We start from the raw sequence: 21,634 nt of genomic DNA on the forward strand, positions 1-21,634 counted from the left end.
TGTCCCCTGGTTTCCAGTCCTCCTGCCAGTGGAAACAAACAGAGCAAACATAAACATCCTTCAACTTTTGACTTTTTAAACCCTGCGTCAGTATAGAGAAACCCATGTGTGATGTACTTACCAGTCTGAGCAGCTTTGGAAATTTTTCCCTGATAGCACTGTCAAATATTGCAAAGAGGGAGAGAAGTGAAACAAACAAAAAGTAACACAGTGAGAAAACTTCTACCGAAGCATGGCCAATACACAAGAGTGGCCCCGCAGAACCCCCGAGTCACTTTCACCCACTGGATGCTGAGTGACTCAAACAAAACCAGTCTCTTTTCAAACCTTTACTGAACTAACAAATGTTAAACGTGGATGCTCAAGACCGTAGAAGTTCCTTTCCCAGCTGGGAGATTTATGGACCAGTTCCTCAATCAGGAAAGGCACCTCAATAAAAGGCAGAATCTTTTTTGATTAACCCAGACAAACTATTTTAAAATAGCATGTGAAGAATGCCCCTTGCATCAAATTGAGCTACAGAGATCTCCCCAGTACATGTGATCTTACCAGTCAACCCTGGGCTCACTCCAACGTGTTTGGGACTAGCAGAATTAAAATAGATCCACCAAACTAACAAAGATTTTAAAATCTTGATTTGTGCTGCCTTTAAAACGGATAGGACCCCTTATTTCTCAGGAGGGCGTTTATTAGTGTTAAAATAAAGGCCATTTGAATCGCTGGGTCTCTTGTGATAAAATCCGAAAACCACTTTCTACTTCCACGTGTAAAGGGCCGGTTCCTGCGTCACATCCTGTAACAGGTTAGCCTGACAGCGTGAAACAGTCCAGTCAGCTACAGTTAATTATTTGAACATAACACTGTCAGTCATCCAAATAGCAGGTCCCAGACTGTTCCATCAAAGTATCCATTCACAACTGGAGTGGTTCCCGGTCCGGAAATGGCTCGATTTTAAAATTCTCATCCTTGTTTTCAAATCCCTCCATGGCCTCGTCCCTCCCTATCTCTCCAACCTCCTCCGGCCCCTACAACCCTCCGAGATCTCTGCGCTTCTCCAATTCTGGCCTCTTGTGCATCCCCGATTTTCATCGCTCCGCCATTGGCGCCGTGCCTTCAGCTGCCTGGGCCCTAAGCTCCGGAATTCCCTCCCTAAACCTCTCCGCCTCTCTCTCCTCCTTTAAGACGCTCCTTCAAACCTACCTCATTGACCAAGCTTTTGGCCGCCTACCCTAATATCTCCTTATGTTGTTCAGTGTCAAACTTTGTTTGAAAGCGCTCCTGTGAAGCGCCTTGGGATGTTTTACTAGGTTAAAGGTGCTGTGTAAATGCAAATTGTTGTTTCCCCCATGGCTGCGTTTAGCCAGTGTACTGGCTGCTTCATATTCTTTTGACAGCACTATTTTGCACATTTAAGTGAAGTTGCGTGGAATATGCAAACTATTTCATTTGGAGCGGAGATTATTCACAAACTATCCGATCAGAAGACTGATTTTCTTTTTCACAGTGGCAGGCTGCAAGTTAGAGCGCACAGGGACAATGTTTGGGAGGAATAGACAGGGTCTGGGGAGTGTTATTGGAAATGATTCTGCTGCTTTGGGTCTGGACATCCATCATCATATAAATTTTTTTAAAAACACAAAATTTCGTACAATGCATCATCTATCAAAATCAGAATGTATTTTAATACTTCAAAAATTACCCATTAAAAGTTTTAAAATCAACAATTAAGCCTGCCGTGACAGTAAGCTTTTCGTTGGTCTATTTTGGCCATATTAAAAAGACTTCAAAAATCTCAAATCCACCAAGAAATTTATATTACACTGTCGACATAAATATGCTCCTGGGCGCGGAGAAGAAAAGAAAAATCTCTTTATGCACACTTGCAAACTTTCAGAGTTAGGGGCAAAATTACCTTCCGGTCCAGTACACAACACATTTGTGCTACATTAAATCCCACTACTTCCATCTGGCTCTGGATACTTAGTGTAGCAGACTAATTGGTTTTTACAAGTGCATGAAATAATTAAATATTGCCGATTTTAAATGATAGAGAATTTACTCTAACTTGGAGCAATTCCACATACAATCACAAATCCCAGCCCAGCGGCTACAAAGAACACAAGAGCCTGGATAAATGAAGACACAACAAACTAGCTTGGGAGTCATCAGTTCAGATGAATAATAATAGTAAAATTCAGTCTTGGGTGCATTTAATCTTTAAAAGTTTGAAATGCAGCCTAATTAGGCCAACTAAAAGCAACACTGCCCTCAATCGCAAACATATTCAGGTTCTGTTTACTTACCAAGCTATCACTCACCTGCACAGAGGCGATAGTTAACAGGATCAATGATGGAAAAAGAGACACCAACACTATGGTTAGTTAAGATTGGGTGGGGAGAAGGATTAAGCCAATGTGACTGCACTGAGGTGCTAGTTACTAACTCCGCCCAAATGATTATTGTACATGGGGAGTGAACAATTAATAAAAATTGGTTGGTGAATCTAAATTTAAAAAGACAAAAAGGGCCTCAAAAAGGGACAGAGTGAGAGAACAAGGAAAAAAAAGATTAAAAAAAGAAAAGAACGAGGAAGAAAAAAAGTGAAAGAAAGAAAAAAGATAGCGAAAGCATGAGAACACGAGGATAAAGACAGTGAAAGAGGACAGAGGGTAGAACAAAGAGAACTGCTGTCCAAAGAACATCTAGTTAACCAATTACCTGTTAGTATTGCCCATATTAAATTATATCAAAATGTTTTTATATAAGCAGTTACTGATTTTGTGCCAAATTAAATGTGGTATGCCTCAATGAGTTCTTCCTCCCTCCCAAAGGCAGATTTGTTTTCAAAGTCGTCTCCAAAAGACTGCTCTTTAGCATGCTCACAAACTTGGCACTGACAATTTTGTCACATCAATCTTTTTCAAAACTGTTGTCAAAAAATAACATGAGGTTGCATACAATGTGCAAGCTGCATAATTTTCTCCCATCAAGTTGCTTTGCCAGGCAAAACTCTTCGACTAGTCAAACTCTCCCAAGTCAGATGCAAAAGCCAGGAATGTGCCAAAGCCACATGACCACGCTACTATTCTGGAGGCCAATGCACGGCTGTGCCTGTCTTAGGTTGTTCCTCTCCTGAGGAATCTTACCCGTCACTGGCTAACCAGCCTTCTTCACTGGCCAAAAAGGAAAAACCGTGGACCCACTTCACAGACGCAAGGACAGACACAGGCGATGGTTCAAGTCTTCTTGTTTTAAAAATTCGGCAACGTGCAATTGTTGTCGCAGGCTTGCAATTCAATCTCTGAGGCAAAGTTACAGAAGAGTTGGCTTATTTGTGTAATCATTGGCTTTTGAGATCATTCAAAGCTTTTGGGAATGTGAGGAGACGTTTGCTAAGAATCTTTTGGCTAAACGATCGCTCCATGAGTCTTAAGGCACTTAACATTTTGCAACCTCTGTGACTACAACATAAAAAACACTTCAATTTACTGGTTATAAAGTTGAACAGGAAAGAAAACATAACTAGGGCTTCTTTGGACTGCAGTCAGCTTCGACCCCCCCCACCCCATTCTGAGCCCCAAAAGGAGAGATCTATTAGGGATTAATCCATAGTTTTTCCACCAGTAACAGATTTAGCCCTACATTTTTTGAAAAAGTAGTTAAATTAAAAACACTAAAAAAAAAGTTTAACAGCCTGCACACCAGACCTGCTGAGAAAAATATTCACTTTGGAAATAAAAAGGGTACATAACTGCTTAGGTTATGCATTTATACATAAAACACCAATAGCACATATAAATTAACTACATGGGAAATAATTCTGAAGTTTCACAAATATTACTAAAATTCCAATGTAAAGAAATTAGTGAAAAAATTGAATTACTTATAAATTGAAATAAGTTAGCACCAGAACTGATTAAGTTAGGGAAAAATATATTGTGCGCCATTTGTGAGGCATCCTGGAACAAAACCAGAGCAAGGGGTCCTTCCACTGACCTGACGTACGTAGCCTGATCCCGGAAGCTGTCACAAAGAGTGTTCCCATCCAACCATAGCTCTTCCAGCTTGAAGCCTTTTATTTTGTCCAGATCTCTTTCGGATTTGAGCTAAATAGAGATTTATTTTGCATTGTTCTTTTAGGAGACCGCAATTATTTAAACTAAAATAAAATAAGCCACTACCTCTGCTTCTAGGCACAGCACTCAAATACCTGTGCTACCCACTCACTTGAAATTTCTTCAATTTAAGAGGTCAAAATTATGCTACTGGCAGCCTCTGCCAGGTAAGGTTTTCCAAAGAATAAATATATCTGTTAAAATCGAAGGCTAGACAATGCATGTTACTCAATCAAAAATCCTTTCTCGAAGTATGTAACATTACTATTCCACAGTGCACGGCAATAGCGACAGACATTAAATCAATGTATGTTCCCATAAATGCTGTGCGTGATAACTGTACAACTGCTCCCGTGTGCAATCCAGTGTATACTTTATCTTGCATTGCACATTTAGAAAAACTCAATGTCTTTTTTATCAGTTTCGTACGTTTCAGCAACACAACCTCAGTCATTAAAATAACCGCAAATAATATAATAACCGCAATAAAAGGCAATGGTTAAAACCAATAGCAAACAAACTTCAAAACTGTCGCGGTGTGTTTGAGGATCAGGAATTTAAAGTATAAGAGATGGACCAGGTGTTGCTTTAAGTTTGTCCATCACAATGCAAAGTTAGTTATTAAACAGCAAATTTCTAGAGGCCCACTGATAACCGAAGTGCTGTGGGAGTTGGCAGCAAAGGCAGTATTTGTACATTTGTGGGAACGTCTCTCTGTGGAACGTGTATTCCTTCAAAAGAAGGAGTTGAGAACACCAGTGGAAGTACGGGATTAAGTTGTCCCATGGGCTGTTGTCACCGAACGTCATCCTTCAGTGACGTCACTTATTTCTCTTGAATCAATGCATTTTTGGAAGGATTACACAAGCTACAATTTCAGATTCAGCACCTTTGTAGCACGAGACCAATGCTGCTTACTAGAAATTGAAGTGAATACATATTATTAACCTAACACGCTGGGCTAATATTCGAACTATAAATTTACTCCTTCCCAACCGCTACCTTGACTTACACTTGGGTACATTGCCAGTGTCAGCAGTCCACTGTTACCATGCCCATTCCTCATGCATGAGCCTGAACAGTGTTGGCAGGCTATTCAACTACAGTCATCACAACCAGAGCCAACCCTGCTCTCAACAGCCACCCACACACGTGCACTTACCAGCAGGAGTCACTGGAGAGCGATTAGATTTTACCCCTTCTAGTCAAGGAGCAGTGGGGTCCATCGTAGTGCCCCTACTGCTGTTGCCAACTGAGATCAGCTAACTTGGAACAGACCTGTGAACCAAGTTGTGACATTCCTGTCTGTGTGGCTCAGCTGTAGACTGTATTAACCATCAGGGAGCAGCTATGCTGTATTTTTTACTTCAGAGTTCTTTGATCTTTGCAAGATGTCGTCTGTAGCCCAACTCTTGTGGCGGAGCTCCACGTGCCTTATCAGTCTAGATCAGAGGTTCTCAAACTGGGCGGCGCACCCACCGAGGTTGGGTGGGGGGGGGGAAAACGCCACAACAAGGTTATCGGGGGCACGGGGAGGAGGAGTTGGAATAAGAGCAAAGCGCCAATGTCCACCTGCTCAGTCTCCTCCAGCATCACGTCCCTGGTGTTCTTCCTCTTAGCGACGCTGCGAGCAGCCCCCAGCCCAGCCAGCATCAGCTTAGCACGAGAGTTTGAGGGAGTTAGTTATTTGGCACGACAGACTAGGTTTTAGGTGATACTCTGAAAGGTACGCAAAGCCATGACAGTTGGATAATAGCTTTGGTTGTACTCAAGGGGCTAGTTTTCAATAAATGAAAGCTGAAGAACTTGTACTGGGTGCGTGTATAAACAGCCTGCATTTTCTGATTGGCGTTATTTTAAACAGTGGAGCTTTACAATTGTGTTAAAATAACATGGTCATAAAGTCCAGGCTGACATCTCAGCAACAGCATTCGGTTTAAAACTTAATCACAAGTAACTGCAATTATCATGAACACCTTTGTTCCGTCCTCTCCTTTTTAAAATATTTTTTAAAAAAGGATCTTGAATGTTAACCATAACGTTAATCATGTTAACTGTTGACTTTGAAGAGGGGTTCTGATGGAGAGACCTTCTTTGATACAGTTGTTAGTAAAACTTCACAAGAACTGTGGAAGATACAAACTAAGTGTCCTCTATATCTGCACCTCCCGAATTCCAAAACACTAAGTTCAATGAGTACCCATCTAGAAGTTTCTCCCCACTCTCTAGTGTCCAGTTTTTAACATTTTCTCCACAACTCCTCATTGGATTCTAACCCTGATAAATGAAGCGGCTCTTCCCGTAACTGATTTTGATATTCTCCACTTTTCTGTTTATCTTTTATATTCCTGATTTTCCTAAGAACATTAAGAAAACCATTTAACAAGATCATGGCTGATCTTCTACCTCAACGCCATTTTCCTGCACCATCCCCATATCCCTTGATGCCTTGAATATCTAGAAATCAATCGATCTCTGTTTTGAATATAATCAATGACTGAGCCTCCACAGCCCTCTGGGGAAGAGAATTCCAAAGATTCACCACCCTCCGAGTGAAGAAATTCCTCCTCCTCTCAGCCCTAAATGGCCTACCCCTTATTCTGAGACTGTGACCCCTGATACTGGATTCCTCAGCCAGGGGAAACATCCTCCCTGTCGAGCCCTGTAAAGATTTTGTATGTTTCAATGAGATCACCTCTCATTCTTCTAAGCTCCCGAGAATACAGGCCTAATCTACTCAATCTCGCCTCATACGACAATCCCACCATCCCAGGAATCAGTCTGGTGAACCTTCGTTGCACTCCCTCTATGGCAAGTTTATCCTTTCTTAGGTAAGGAGACCAAAATTGTACACAATACTCCAGGTGTGGTCTCACCAAGGCCCCATATAATTGCAGTAAGACATCTTTACTCCTGTACTCAAATCCTCTTGCAATAAAGGCCAACATACCATTTGCCTTCCTAATTGCTTGCTGCACCTGCATGTTAGCTTTCAGTGACTCATGAACAAGGACACCCAGGTCCCTTTGAACATCAACATTTCCCAATCTGTCACCATTTTAAAAAATACTTTGCATTTCTGTTTTTCCTACCAAAGTGGGTAACTTCACATTTTTCCACATTATATTCCAAATATCATGTTCTTGCCCACTCACTTAGCCTGTCTATATCCCCTTGAAGCCTCTTTGCATCCTCCACACAACTCACATTCCCACCTAGTTTTGTATCATCAGCAAACTTGGAAATATTACATTTGGTCCCCTCATCCAAATCATTCATATAGATTGTAGCTATGGGGCCCAAGCACCAGTCCCTGCAGTACCCCACTAGTCACAGTCTGTCAACCTGAAAAAGACCCATTTATTGCTATTTTCTGTTTTCTGTCTGTTAACCAATTCTCAATCAATATTACCCCCAATTCCTCTAACTTTGTTCACCAACCACCTGTGTGGGACCTTATCGAAAGTATTCTGAAAATCCAAATACACCACATTCACTGGTTCCCCCTTATCTATTCTACTAGTTACATACTCAAAGAACTCCAATAGGTTTGTCAAACATGATTTCCCTTCCATAAATCCATGTTGACTCTGCCAAATCCTATTATTATTTTCTAAGTGTCCTGTTATCACATCCTTTATAATAGATTCTAGCATTTTCCTTACTACTGATATCAGGCTAACAGGTCTGTAGTTCCCTGTTTTCTCTCTCCCTCCTTTCTCAAATAGTGGGATTATATTTGCTACCCTCCAATCTGCAGGAACTGTTCCAGGATCTATAGAATTTTGGAAGATGACAACCAGTGCATCCACTATCTCTACAGCCACCTCTTTCAAAACCCTGGGATGTAGATCATCAGGTCCTTGGGATTTATCAACTTTCCATCCCATTAATTTCTCTAGTACTATTTTTTTTTTTACTAATACTAATTTCCTTCAGTTCCTCATTCTTGCCAGATCCTTGGTTCTCTAGTATTTCTGGGAGGTTTTTTGTGTCTTTTTCTGTGAAGACAGACACAAAGTATTTGTTTAATTTCTCTGCCATTTCCTTATTCCCCATTATAAATTCTCCCATCTCTGTCTGTAAGGGACCCACATTTGCCTTCGCCTGTCTTTTCCTTTTTACATACCTATAGAAGCTTTTTCAGTCCGTTTTTATGTTTCTCACTAGTTTACTCTCATGTGCTATTTTCCCTCTCTATCAGTTTCTTGGTCCTCCTTTGCTGAATTCTAAAACACTCCCAATCCTCGGGCTTACTGCTTATTCTGGCAACTTTATATGCCTCTTTCTTTGATTTAATACTATCTTTAATTTCTCGTTAGCCACGGTTGGACCACTCTTCCTGTTGGGTTTTCGTGCCTTAAAAGGAATATATATTCGTTGCAAAATATGTATTAATTCTTTAAATGCTAGCCATTGCCTGTCTACCGTCATACCTTTTAATGTAGTTCCCCGATCAACCACAGCCAACTTGCGCCTCATACCTTCATAGTTTCCTTTGTTTAGATTTAGTTTCGGATTGAACTACATCACTTTCAAACTTAATGAAGAATTCTATCATATTATGGTCACTCTTCCCTAAGGACTCCTTTACAACAAGTATATTAATTAACCCTCTCACTGCACAATACTAGATCTAAAATAGCCTGTTCCCTAGGTGGTTCCTCAAAATACTGATCTAGAAAACCATCTCATATACATTCCAGGAATTCATCCTCTATAGTAGTAGTGCTAATTTGGTTTGCCCAATCTATTTGTACTTTTTCATGCTGGTCCTCTTCTGGTGCTACGTTGGTCTTCTGCTATGCAACTATTGAGTTCTTTACCCATACAACAGCTCGTGTCTGGTTCCCTCTCACAGTTGCACCATTGTGCCAAATGACGTTTAAAATATTGTCTCCAGCAAGCCCTTCATGGAACGGAGGTGCCAACTAGGAAGGGTCAGAGTGCAGGACACAGTCTACTGAAAACATTACCCAGGCTTCATTCTGATCTCTCCAATTTCTGCAGGTCTTTGCGACAGTGCGCAACCGCAGGGTTAGAACTGATTGCGACGTTCTGGAGAAAATGTTAAAGGCAGGACACTAGAGAGAGTGGGGAGAAACTTCTAGATCATTGAAGTAGGTATTGATTATTGGATTAGTAAACAAAACTGCAAAAACGTAGCTAAGGTTTTACTGGGCTAATTGGCTGACATATTTGACAAGATCAATGAATTTAACCTTTCTTTGCAAGCTTTGAACTGTAATATTGTCATTGTGCACAAAATGTACAGAGTTTTGCCCGAAAACCTTTTCCTGTGGAGTAGCCATGTGCTGCAAGATAATGTAGCTATGTTTCCATCATTGTGGACTGCGAAATGTCAAATGTCAGGCCTGGAAGTTTAAGGTGTAATTCTGGATGCGAATCTCTCATCGTTGCACAAAATCCAGCCAATATTTTTCACCCAAAAAAGAGAGGCTAATGAACTGCAGGATTTCAGCTGGGGTTGGAATCCATTTTCAGAGGACTTTGCAGCAAAGGACAAGAGTGAATCTGGTCGACGTGGCCGGTGACTCGAGAGATAAGTTTTGGCTCTCAATTCATAAACAGCTCTCCGAATTGTCCCAAAGAGCCATAAAAATACCTGCGTGCTTTGCCTCAGTGCACGTGTGCAGTTGGTTTTTCTTGCTTATTTACATCGAAAACAAGTATTAGAAGCTTCTTGAACGTAGAGGCTGGCTGAAACTCTCTGGAAATCAAATTCCACAAAGAGGGCGTATCCAACTCACGAAGGCAAAGGTGAGACATCAAGCGTTCTCTTATGTTCAAGTTCATTCAGCAGAATGGTAGCGGTGCTGTGCTATTTATGTTGCTTTCTGTCATAAGCAATAGGTTATGTTAGCTGACAAAATAAAATCCTCTTCTATGCACAAAAAAACTCTCTTGGAAACGGGGTGGGTGGGGGGGCACACATGGGACATGAACCATTGATTTGGGATGGGGGCGGGTGCTCAGCCAAAAATGTTCGGGAATCTCTGGTCTAGGTATTTTGCAAAGGACAACTGACACCGACCGCACAAGATACATAACTAAGCTCTTGGCCGTTACTGCACACTCACCTCGTTCCTGGAAAGATTCAAAATTTTCAAATTGGGAGCTTTGGAAACCAGGTCTGCCAGGTCATCCAGCTTGTACAGCCTGTTATTGCCCAGGTTGAGAGAGAGCAACTGCAAAAACAGTACACGAGTCACAATGCCATTCATTAGCCAGTTATAATCATCTGAGACAGTGAGACACCAACAGCATTCCAAATAGGGGGGCTGACAGGCCCCCACATCACTTGTAAAAGACAACAGTTTTAATAAAATCAGCAGCAGCAGCCTGCACACTCAACCCCTGTTAGTTCTGTAAAAGACATTACAGTATTACTAGACTTCCTTGTTAAAACTGTTACAAATGCTGCTGCCGTGCTTTTAAGGTACACAACCCTGCAAAGATCTCCTTCACAAGACGACTAAATTCCAGAAACTGGCTGCTTAAACCTTTCCATGGTCATAGAAAATTTAAGACATAAGAATCCCTCCTCTCAAAATGTATCTGCACCTTGCGTACCTCTGGAATATTTTCTTCTATTATTTTGACGACCGCATTCATAGAATTCCTTCTGTTTAACACCACATCGATATTCTGGGAGACGAGGTCTGAACAACAAAAGAGAATAGTTGCTAAGATTCAGAAGCAGTAATTACTACTTATCTGTGGTCAATGTGCAATAAAGCTCCCTATTAAACTGGGGGGGGGGGGTGCAAATGAGTGGGTAACTGCACAGTCCAGTATGGTACTGAGCCATACAACCAGGAGGTCGTAGGTTCAATCCCGGGTCTGTGCAGAGTTGGCTGATCTCAACCTGCACAGCATTAGTGGTTCAACAAACAGCCCTCAGTGCCCTGGCACAAAGTGGGAAAGTGAAAAATCAGCCAGGGTGCCTGCTCCCGATCTTCATCCAGTGACCCCTTGCAGGAATGTGCAGGAGGGGTGGACATCAAATAAGGACAGGGTCAGACAGAGTTGTGGTACCCGCCATGGTCAAATAGCCTGCAAACACAATGGGGGTAATTTTAACCCCTCCGGGGGTGGGGTGGGGGTTAAAAATAATAAAAATCAGAAGCCCGACCCCAACCCGCCCACTTGTGGTTTTAACAGAGGCAGGTTGTGGGGTGGGCAACTAACCTGCTCTCCAGAAGTGGGTCTGACCTTAAAAAATATTTTAAAGAGGCTGCTTGCTTCAAATTTAACCTGTTTCCATTTAACTCCTGGGGGCCGGGTTTTCTGGGCCTCGGGAAACCGGCAGCTGAAGGGAGGCGGGAGCGGCTGAATGGAACAGGCAAATGCCTTCCCAGTACTGCTTGTGAGCCAGGAGGAGCAGGAGTGCTTCCTCCCAGCCCAGCAAGCTTAGCTGCTTCCTTCCCGGCAATCGGATCCCCTCGATCGGTTGGTCCCCAATGTCGGACCCCCCCCAAAATCTCCTCCTCCCGACATTGGACCCCCCCCACCCCAATCCCAGATGTCAGGCTCTCAATCTGGCGGGAAACCAATCTGAAAAATGTAAGTACAGATCCTGCCATTAAATTCAGCAGGACTTGCGGCAAACCCGGTTCTCCAGGTTTCCCGGACGCTAAATCTAGCCCTCACCCCTCCCCATTATTATCGGCGCCCAAGTCTCTGGGTTCACAAATAAAGGAACCGGTGGAACTGTAACCCAAAAAAAGTCAGGACTGAGGTGGGGAGGAGGGGGAAAGAGTGAAATGCGACTTGCAGGGGAAGAAAACTGGGTACATTTCAAGCGTAATTTATGAATATTTACTTCTAATTACGTAAACTAGTCATGAAGTCTCAAAATGTGAAAACATTGAACAGACTGGGTAAAAGAAATCCCAAATCCGTACCTGGGTCACTGCGTATGCTATTTAAGTCCAGGGCCTGCTGTGATCCATCATAACGCTTACTCATGCATTGCTGGAAGATAAAGGGAGATCTTTCAGGTAAAATGAAGGAGCAGTGACTGATGTCTGTCAAAGTGATAACTTGTTGCCCACTTCAAATTCTGCCTAATTAAAGTAACACTAGAGACTTCTGTAGAAATGGCCAAGCAAGAGTTACTGTCCAGCTCTGGCTGAGTTGGAAAGCAAAGCTACAAGCTTTTCCTCCAAAAGTGTTAGCCTTGGCTAAGTGGCAGCACTCCAGTCTCCAAGTCAGAAGGTCATAGGTCATAGCGCCACTGCAGGAATGAACCTATAATCCAAGTTGACTCTCTAATGCAGTAATGAGGGATGCAACATTGTCAGAGGTGCTGACTTTTGGATGAGGCACTAAACCAAACTTCCCTCTCAAGGACATTAAAAGACACCATGCCACCATGCAAAGAGGCGATGGGGAGTTCGCCTGGTGTCCTGCCAATGTGTATCCCTCAACCAAATACAGATTAACTACACATTCACCTCACTGCTGTTTGTCTACAAATTAGCTGCCACGTTTGCCTACAAAAAAGAGTTACACTTCAAAAATAATTCATCGGCTGCGACGTGCTTTGAAGGACGTGAAAGGCACTATACAAATGAGAGCTTTTTACTTTATCTGTCACTTTCTGCTACATCAGATCTTTGCCGCTCCTCCCAGTCTCGTCTGCCAGCTGTACTCGTCGCTCATAGTTGCATTTTTATCCCACTTAAAAAAAAAACCTTCCTCCGTTTGTGGGGTGGGTTTGCCAAGTTCAAAAAAAAGGGGAACTCTTCCGACAGAAACTGTAAATTTATCTCTCTCTCAGCAACAACTTGACTGGTTTCTAGCAAGAGCTGAAATGTATTTTTAAACAAAAATCTAATAGAACGTCACTTGCCATAGGATCAGGAGTAGACTATTCAGCCCCTCCAGCCTATTCCACCATTCAATTAGATCATGGCTGATTGGTATCAATTTGTCCTCATTCCCCACTGGATTTTTTTGCCAATTACCTTAAATCTGTGTCCTCTGGTTACCGACACTTCTGCCACTGGAAACAGTTGCTCCCTATCTACTCTGTCAAAGCCCCTCATAATTCTGAACGCCTCTATTAAATTTTCCGTTAACCTTCTCTGCTTTAAAGGAGAACAATTCCAGCTTCTCCACATAACTGAAGTCCCTCATCCCTGGAACCATTCTAGTAAATCTCCTCTCCGAGGCCTTGACATCCTTCCTAAAGTGTGGGGCTCAGAATTCGACACAATACTCCAGCTGGGGCCTAACCAGTGATTTATAAATGTTTACAATAACTTCCTTATCACTTTGATTATAGATTTCCGAGAGCAGCCTATTTGTGGATAATGTCAGAGCGATACACTGTAAATTGTGTGTGGATTCCTCAGCAACCTATGCATTCTTACCTTTATGTGCTCAATTTCCTCTAATTTGAGCTCATTTAAAACAGAAGATGGCGGCAGTGAGGCGTTTATGATGATTGCCACCTGTGAGAAACGAAAACATTTATTCACACCAATCAATTTTACGATTTGGGAGTGCAGTGCAGCGTGTAATGGCAAAGTAAATGGAAAATAAGGAGTTCTCAGAATGGCTGAGTGAGAAAACAGATCACTCAGTGCAGTACGGAGATTGGGAATGGAAGCTGGTTCCTCCCTGAGTGTGCCGAGTCGACTCAGCTCAGCCACGGCAGTATTCAGGAAGCTGCAAGTGGCTTCGGGATCCTTGGCCGGATGGAAGGAAAGGCAGCCAGCTGCATCGGCTCCCGGCTGCTATCTAGCGAGGTGGGTGGAGGGCAGGGCAGGACAGGACACGGATGCCATGACCGCCATGGTTGACTAGCCTACTGACACTCACTGTTTTGGACCCACGCACGGCCACCTGGGCAAGGTGAAAATGCACCCCAGTGAAAGTGAGCGCCTCCTGGAGAGGAGGGTGCTCAGTTCAGTGCCAAATCATGGGCTTTTCTGCTGTGCGTCCACAAGAAGAAATTAAGTTGGGATCTGCCAAGCTCACTTCAGACAATAGAGTAAGCTTGTTTCTATCCTGTCAGAAGGGACTTTTAAAAAAAACCAGGGGTAAAACACAATACTCCATTCTACTGTAAGAAATATATAAAAGGCATGTACCCGGTACAATTCTTTGTCAACAAATCTTCTTGATACTTGCTTCAAAGCATTTGCAGTGGTAGAATCTTCTACATAAAACACTGCCTTATTACCATCATGATGGAACTGTCGAAAGAAAAGATTCAATTACTGCCTGCTACTGGTCAAGCTCAAACAAGTCTCACTTCCTCAAGTGCAGAAGAGAGTAGAAAGTAAATGAGTCATAAATATCATAGAATCATACAGCACAGAGGGAGGCCATTCAGCCAATCGTGTCTGTACCGGCTCTTTGAAAGAGCTATCCAATTAGTCCCACTCCCTTTGCTTTTTCCCCCATAGCCCCCCCACATTAAAAACCCAAAATATAATTGTGAGCTTTTGAAAAAAATGGAACACTCTTGGCCGGACAGTTTAAAAACAAAGTTTTGGTGGTTTTCTTGGTGGAAGCGTTAAATTACCCAATTTATAGCTCTTCAACACTACTCTAGTCTCACTCCACGGCCTTTCCCCGGACCCGTTATCTTTAGTAGTAATTCAGATTCTGTCTTTCCCCATCGTTGTTGACATTAATCAATGCTGGCAGTGAGGTGGAGCTCGAAGTCCATTCTGAAGTCATTCATTTGCAGCTATCCAATTAAGTTGCCCCCGAAGGGATATTCTACATGAGGCAGTTTTATTCTTTTTTGATTAGCACTAGAATTTAACATGGATCAACAGATCTCAACCCAAAATGCAGCCTAATTGGATCATGCACTTCAAATCCAATAACCTGACTGAAAACAAATAGCTGCTGCTGTGTTAATTACTCAGTGACCAAATGGTCTACATTGTATGGACTGCAGTCAAACACTCTGCACAATATGCTGCCTGCCCCTCTCCAACTTTCCCTCTCCTGAAGGCACTGACTCTTGCTGGGAAACCATAGGCAGTGGACGTTGACAGGTACCTCAGCGTGTTGGCAGGCTGTTCAACCATGTAGGGATCACAGCCAAGCTCAATCCATGACCTGCCCAGAATTCCAAACCATACAGTTTCCAGCAGGAATTCACTGAGCAGTGATCAGGAGCAGAAACTGCATGATATTTCCCATTCCTGCCTCTGGGTTTTAAATGTACCTAATTGAACCCTGAAAAATCTGGGACTATTTTCTTGATACTCTAGCTTGTCCTATAAAATCGCAGCTGCCACGATTCCTACCTGGACAGGAGTAAAGGAAACACTGCACAAAGCATGCAAGTTTTGCAAAAGCCAGGACTTGTCATATTTCTTTCCGAAGGGAATCTGACGAGAGAGCGAAAATATTTAACCAATCAACACTTCTTAAATTTTACAATGTGAATTTACAATAATTGTCAAACCTCTTTAAATTAATGATTACTTGCATAAATATAACTGTAAAATGGCACAAACACTTAAAACAGATTGTTGTAATGCCAAAGATTAAACTTTACTTAAAACATCAACTAATTAAATGTGGAATGAAATGTAAGGTTATGAGTCAATTCTCTGATGACTGACTGCGTAAATGCACTGCATAATGACATACTATACTCCTGTAGATGATACTTATGTGATTTTTTTTTGGGGGGGGGGGGGGTGTACTCTGCATTGAATAGCATTATTATTAAAATAGATAGTAATATCATCTTGGATAGATTAGGAAAGCTCAAAACTGATGGGGCTCCAGGTCCAGATAATATTCATCCAAGGGTAATTAAAAAGAGATGGGACAGGTGCTCTGTGCCCCTTCCCCATATCTTCAATTGTTCAATAGAGTCAGGGATTGTCCCCTTAGACTGGAAGCTAGCTCATGGAGTTCCTATTTTCAAAAAAAGGGGACAAATCAGAGCCAGGGAACTACAGGCCTATCAGCCTGACATCCATTGTTGGGAAGATGCTAGAAGGGATTGTAAGAGATGCTCTTTATGATCACTGGGAAGGGGAACGGGCAATTAGAAATTCACAACATAGCTTCCGAAAAAATAAATCATGCCTAACAAATTTGAGAGAGTTTTTTGAGGACGTCACTAGGGTAGTGGATGAGGGAAATTGGTAGGCATTGTCTATCTGGACTTTCAGAAAGCCTTTGATAAGGTATCTCTCACTAGGTTACTTCACAAGATAGAATCTTGTGGTATCAGTAGGGATTTGAAACACTGGATTAGGAATTGGCTCCAATCCCACAGCCAAAAAGTTGTAGTTAACAGCCTGGAGGCAGGTTACTAGTGCTGTCCCCCAGGGATCGGTCCGAGGGCCGCGACTCTTCATTGTCTTTATTAGTGGTGTTGGGAGTATGGTCAGTAAGTTTGCAGATGACACCAAAATCTGTGCAAGGGTTAAGACAGTAGGGGAGCACAATCAAATGCAAAAAGATTTAGATGTGCTAGGGAAATGGGCTACACAATGGAAAACTGAGTTTAATCCAGATCAATGTGGTGTCACACATGTTGGTAGTGTCAACATAGAATACACGTTATCGTTTGCAGAGAACAATACTGAAAGAGGTTGAGTGAGAAAAAGATCTCGGTGTTATTGTACACAGATCATTGAAGGTTCATGACCAATGTAGAAAAATTGTAGCTAAAGCTAACAGGGTATTGGGTAGTATTAACAGAACCACTCAGTATAAATCAAAGGACACCATTTTGACATTATGTAGCTCACTGGTCAGGCTGCTCCTAGAGGACTGTGTCCAGTTTTGGTCCCCCCACATGGTGGGTGATATAGTGGCCTTGGAAAAAGTCCAGAGGAGAGCTACAAAAGGTGATTCCTAGCATAAAGAACCTCAGCTACTCATAAGCTCAAGGACCAGGGGACAGGAGTTTAAACCATGGAAGAGTAGGAGTAGACTGGACGTTGGGCAATTCTTCTTTTCCCAGAGAATAGTGAGCCTCTGGAATGTGTTGCTGGCTGGTGTGATGGGTGCTGACTCTCTGCCTTCAAGAGGGAGCTGGACCGGTTCCGGGGACTGGGGCAGAGATCGCATCATATGGAAGGCAAGTGTCTTTCTAGATAACACTCGGTCCGTGTGATCTCCTGCCCTGATTTCAATCACCTGAGAGGAATTTTCCAGAGTATTTTTTCCCTTTCTGGCCCTGGGTTTTTTTTTTGCCTCTCCCAGGAGATTGCATGGTGTGTTGCTCCAGCCATCACAAGTGTGGGGCAGGCTTGACGCACCAGCTAGTTTTTTCCTATCCATCAATTTCGTATGTTTGTAAATTGTATGCACAAAGGATCCAAGTTTCAACCCTGGTCTGTGCTGCATTAGCTGGTCATGGTCCACGGTCACAGCATGGGGTGCAACAATGGATTGGTGTCACGGGCTTGGGGGGGTGGGGCAGGAAATCATGCAGGATTCCCACTTCTGATTGTTATCCAGTGACTGGTACTTAATATGTGTGGATGCTAAGTCAGAGCAGGATCAAACCCAGGTCACACTATTTATTTTAATTAATTCTCAACAGGTAGGCATCGCTGGCATTCATTGCCTATCCCTAGTAGCCCTGAGAGAGTGTTTCATGCAACAGAGGGCAGTTAAGAGTCAACCACAACTTGATGTGGGTCTGTAGTCACATATAGACAACCTGACAGCTTCATGGTCACTTATACTGATGCCAGCTTTTTATTTCCAGATTTTTAAAACCAAATTTAAATTTTCAAACCGCCACGGTGGGATCTGAACTCGCATGCTCTGCATTATTAGTCCAGGCCTCCGGATTACTAGTCCAGTAGCAGAACCACTACACTACCGTACCTATAAAAATGAAAAATGGTCACTTGCACAAAGGGTCAGAAGTCTGATGGTGTTGCGCACACTACACCCCAGCGCAAGTTTGCCATCTTTAGGAAGGGAGGGGATGACATTCAGAAAATGTTACCACCCATATTTTGGTACAATTCAGCAGGTCCAGTAGTGCAAGCTTTACAGTACTTGCCCACCAGACGCAAGATAAAATGGCTTGAATTCCAGGGCTGCAAGGACTGAACTTTGCTGGCTCCACAGAATGATACAGCACAGGAGGCCATTCAGCCCATCGTGCCCGTGTCGGCGCTTGGAAAGAGCTATTTCAATTAGTCCCATTCCCCATAGCTCTGCAAATTTTTCCCTCAAATTTTAACTCAACTGGCCCCAGAAGCAAACTACAGGCTGTAAGTTGGTCACAATGATGCAATAGTGTAACTCAAGAAGGATGCATGGGAGCAAGCAGCCTGCAAGGGGAGAAGAAAGAGAGAAAATTCTCCCCTGAAAGATCAAAATTGCTACATGTCAACTTCTCAAAAGGTAGGAGATTAACAACAAAAGATATCAGTTCGCCCAGATTTTCATATTTGCACAAAACATGGCAGCTATCTTTCAAATGTACACAACAAAACAGCACTTCCTAAATAAAGACCTACAGTGATTTTAAACCAGTTTTTCCGTGTGTTGGTGTTGCTACTTGCACTCCTCTCTGCGTTTTGCTTCACGGTAACCTGAATGCTAGAGGGCCCTCCATCACGATCGTGCCAGCTGTCTGGGCGTCGAGATGGTCTCGAACCATAGGGCATACTGAGGATTAAAAAAAGAAAAAACAAACAAACAGTCACAACGTGCAGGGTTAAACAGTTAAAAATCAACTGTGTAGGAGATTGATTACTGTATCACAATACCATTGCACACATTACACGGATACAGAAAGCTCCAGGAAATAGGGAAAATGATCACCCTGCAGTACTCAATCGGTTACAGATGAACTCTGAGCCGCTCTGTTTATATTACAATTCACAGCAGGATAACACTGGTAAGAATCAAAGCACTGGCAGCCAGGTGCTGAAACATGCTCACTGTACCAGAGAACGTATTGATATTAGTTGTGCACTGTTAGTGCGTTCTCCCTGGCTAAGTGGGTAGCACACTCGCTTCAGAGTCATAAGGTCGCGGGTTCAAGTCCTACTCCAGAGACTTGCGCACATAATCCAGGCTGACACTCCCAGTGGAGTACTGAGGGAGTGCGGCATTGTCGGAGGTGTCGTCTTTCAGATGGAACATTAAACCAGGGGTGTCGAACTCAATTTACATGGTGAACCTGATCTGACATCTTGACGTGGGCCATATTCAGCAAAAGTTATTTGGATACACTGGGGTAGAAATTGGTATGCGTTTTGCCCATTGTTTGGGCGTAAAATGGGTGCCGTGTATACCAATTTCAGATTGTATTGACCATTTATCTGTGTCGTCGCCATATTGGTGCTCACTTTTTAGGCATCCCTGGCAGTTGCCTGAAATCAGCGTTGGATCAATTTAAATTTGCAGAGTCCTGCGCCTGTTTTAGGACACTTCTGCAAAATGCGTGGAAAACTAGGAGGAGCAACTAGTTTTTCCAGTTCTATGGCGGCCTAAAGAACTGGAGGTCGCTAAAGAAATGGTAGGGAAAGTTTTTTTAAAAAATTCCCCTTCTGTGGAGTGAGAAGGAGCAGGGGTGCCACTCACTTTCATCATTGCATGACAGGCAGATGCCAACAGGAGGTATTATGTGGATTTTGTCCTCACTGCTGAACTGACTGTGCTGGCTATGATCACTGCAAGTATGGAGAGCTGGGGCCCCAGCAAATAGCACAACTAGGAGAGCCGTAATTAACAGAGAAAAATGTTGTAAGGCGCTTCACAAAACCATGATCAGGAAAACAAAAATTGATGCCGAGCCAAAGGAGATATTGCGACAGGTGACTAAATGCTTGGTCAAGGAGGTGGGTTTTATGAAGGGTTTTAAAGGAGGACAGGAAGGTGGAGAGACAGGTTTAAAGAGGGAATTCCAGAGCTTAGGGGCTAGATGGCTGAAGGCACGGCCGCCAATGGTGGGACAAAGGGAGTGGGGGATGCACAAGAGCCAGAGCTGGAGGAACATAGAGTTCTCAGAGGATTCTAAGGCTGGAGAAGGTTACAGAGATAGGGAGGGGTGAGGCCATGGAGGGGTTTAAACAGAAGTATTAAGAATTTTAAATTTGAGGTGTTGGGGGACTGGGAGCCAATGTAGGTCAGCGAACATGGGGTGATGGGTGAACGGGACTTGGTGCGGGTTAGGATACGGACAGCATAGTTTTGCATGAGCTGAAGTTTTTGGAGGGTGGAGGATGGGAGGCCAGCGGAAGAGATGGGTCTGGAGGTGGCAAAAGTATGGATGAGGGCTTCAGCAGCAGATGGACTGAGAACTGGAAAAAGACAAACCAAGAATAAGACACAAAACAAAGTTGCAGATAGGACGTAAGACAAATAATAGCATAGATACATTTAAAGGGAAGCTAGATAAGTACATGAGGGAAGAAGGAATAGAAGGATAGGCTGATAGGGTGAGATGAAGTAAGGTGGGAGGAAGCTCGTGTGGAGATGAGGGCACAGAATGTACTCTAGGTGGGGGACTTCAATGTCCATCACCAAGAGTGGCTCGGTAGCACCACTACTGACCGAGTCCTGAAGGACATAGCTGCCAGACTGGGCCTGCGGCAGGTGGTGAGCGAACCAACACGAGGGAAAAACTTACTTGACCTCGTCCTCACCAATCTACCTATCGCAAATGCATCTGTCCAAGACAGTATTGGTAGGAGTGACCACCGCACAGTCCCCGTGGAGACGAAGTCCTGTCTTCACACTGAGGACACCATCCAACATGTTGTGTGGCACTACCACCATGCTAAATGGGATAGATTCAGAACAGATCTAGCAGCTCAAAACTGGGCATCCATGAGGCGCTGTGGGCCATCAGCAGCAGCAGAATTGTATTCCAGCACAATCTGTAACCTCATGGCCTGGCATATTCTTCACTCTGCCATTACCAACAAGCCAGGGGATCAACCCTGGTTCAATGAGGAGTGTAGAAGAGCATGCCAGAAGCAGCACAGGCATATGTAAAAATGAGGTGCCAACCTGGTGAAGCTACAACTCAGGACTACATGCATGCTAAACAGCAGAAGCAACATCTTATAGACAGAGCTAAGTGATTCCACAACCAACGGATCAGATCAAAGCTCTGCAGTCCTGCCACATCCAGTCGTGAACTGTGGTGGACAATTAAACAACTAACAGGAGGAGGAGGCTCCGTGAACATCCCCATCCTCAATGATGGCAGAGTCCAGTGCATGAGTGCAAAAGACAAGGCTGGAGTGTTTGCAACCATTTTCAGCCAGAAGTGCTGAGTGGATGATCCATCTCGGCCTCCTCCCGAGATCCTCACCATCACAGATGCCAGTCTTCAGCCAATTCGATTCACTCCATGTGATATCAAGAAACGGCTGAGTGCACTGGATACAGCAAAGGCTATGGGCCCGACAACATCCCGGCTGTAGTGCTGAAGACTTGTGCTCCAGAACTAGCTGCGCCTCTAGCACTCCGTTTACCCATGCAAATTTTTTGCAAAAAGACACAGTGCCTTCTGAGGCCCA

The 21,634-nt window shown here is 43.4% G+C and overlaps 1 protein-coding gene across 3 annotated transcripts in view; it reads right to left on the reverse strand.

The window, feature by feature from the left end:
* LOC137306482 (nuclear RNA export factor 1-like) overlaps positions 1 to 21,634 on the reverse strand; it is a 72,205-nt gene that overhangs the window by 26,391 nt on the left and 24,180 nt on the right. For all 3 annotated transcript variants that reach the window (XM_067975742.1, XM_067975741.1, XM_067975740.1), the window contains 9 exons: positions 18,617 to 18,767; positions 15,416 to 15,499; positions 14,240 to 14,344; positions 13,517 to 13,597; positions 12,044 to 12,113; positions 10,710 to 10,798; positions 10,217 to 10,324; positions 3,997 to 4,106; positions 122 to 158 (listed from right to left, as the gene is read on the reverse strand). In XM_067975742.1, coding sequence (XP_067831843.1) covers positions 122 to 158; positions 3,997 to 4,106; positions 10,217 to 10,324; positions 10,710 to 10,798; positions 12,044 to 12,113; positions 13,517 to 13,597; positions 14,240 to 14,344; positions 15,416 to 15,499; positions 18,617 to 18,767 — 835 coding nt within the window. The remainder of the gene's footprint in view (positions 1 to 121; positions 159 to 3,996; positions 4,107 to 10,216; positions 10,325 to 10,709; positions 10,799 to 12,043; positions 12,114 to 13,516; positions 13,598 to 14,239; positions 14,345 to 15,415; positions 15,500 to 18,616; positions 18,768 to 21,634) is intronic.

Source organism: Heptranchias perlo, chromosome 43 (assembly GCF_035084215.1).
Source record: "Heptranchias perlo isolate sHepPer1 chromosome 43, sHepPer1.hap1, whole genome shotgun sequence".
NCBI classification, from domain to species: Eukaryota; Metazoa; Chordata; class Chondrichthyes; order Hexanchiformes; family Hexanchidae; genus Heptranchias; species Heptranchias perlo.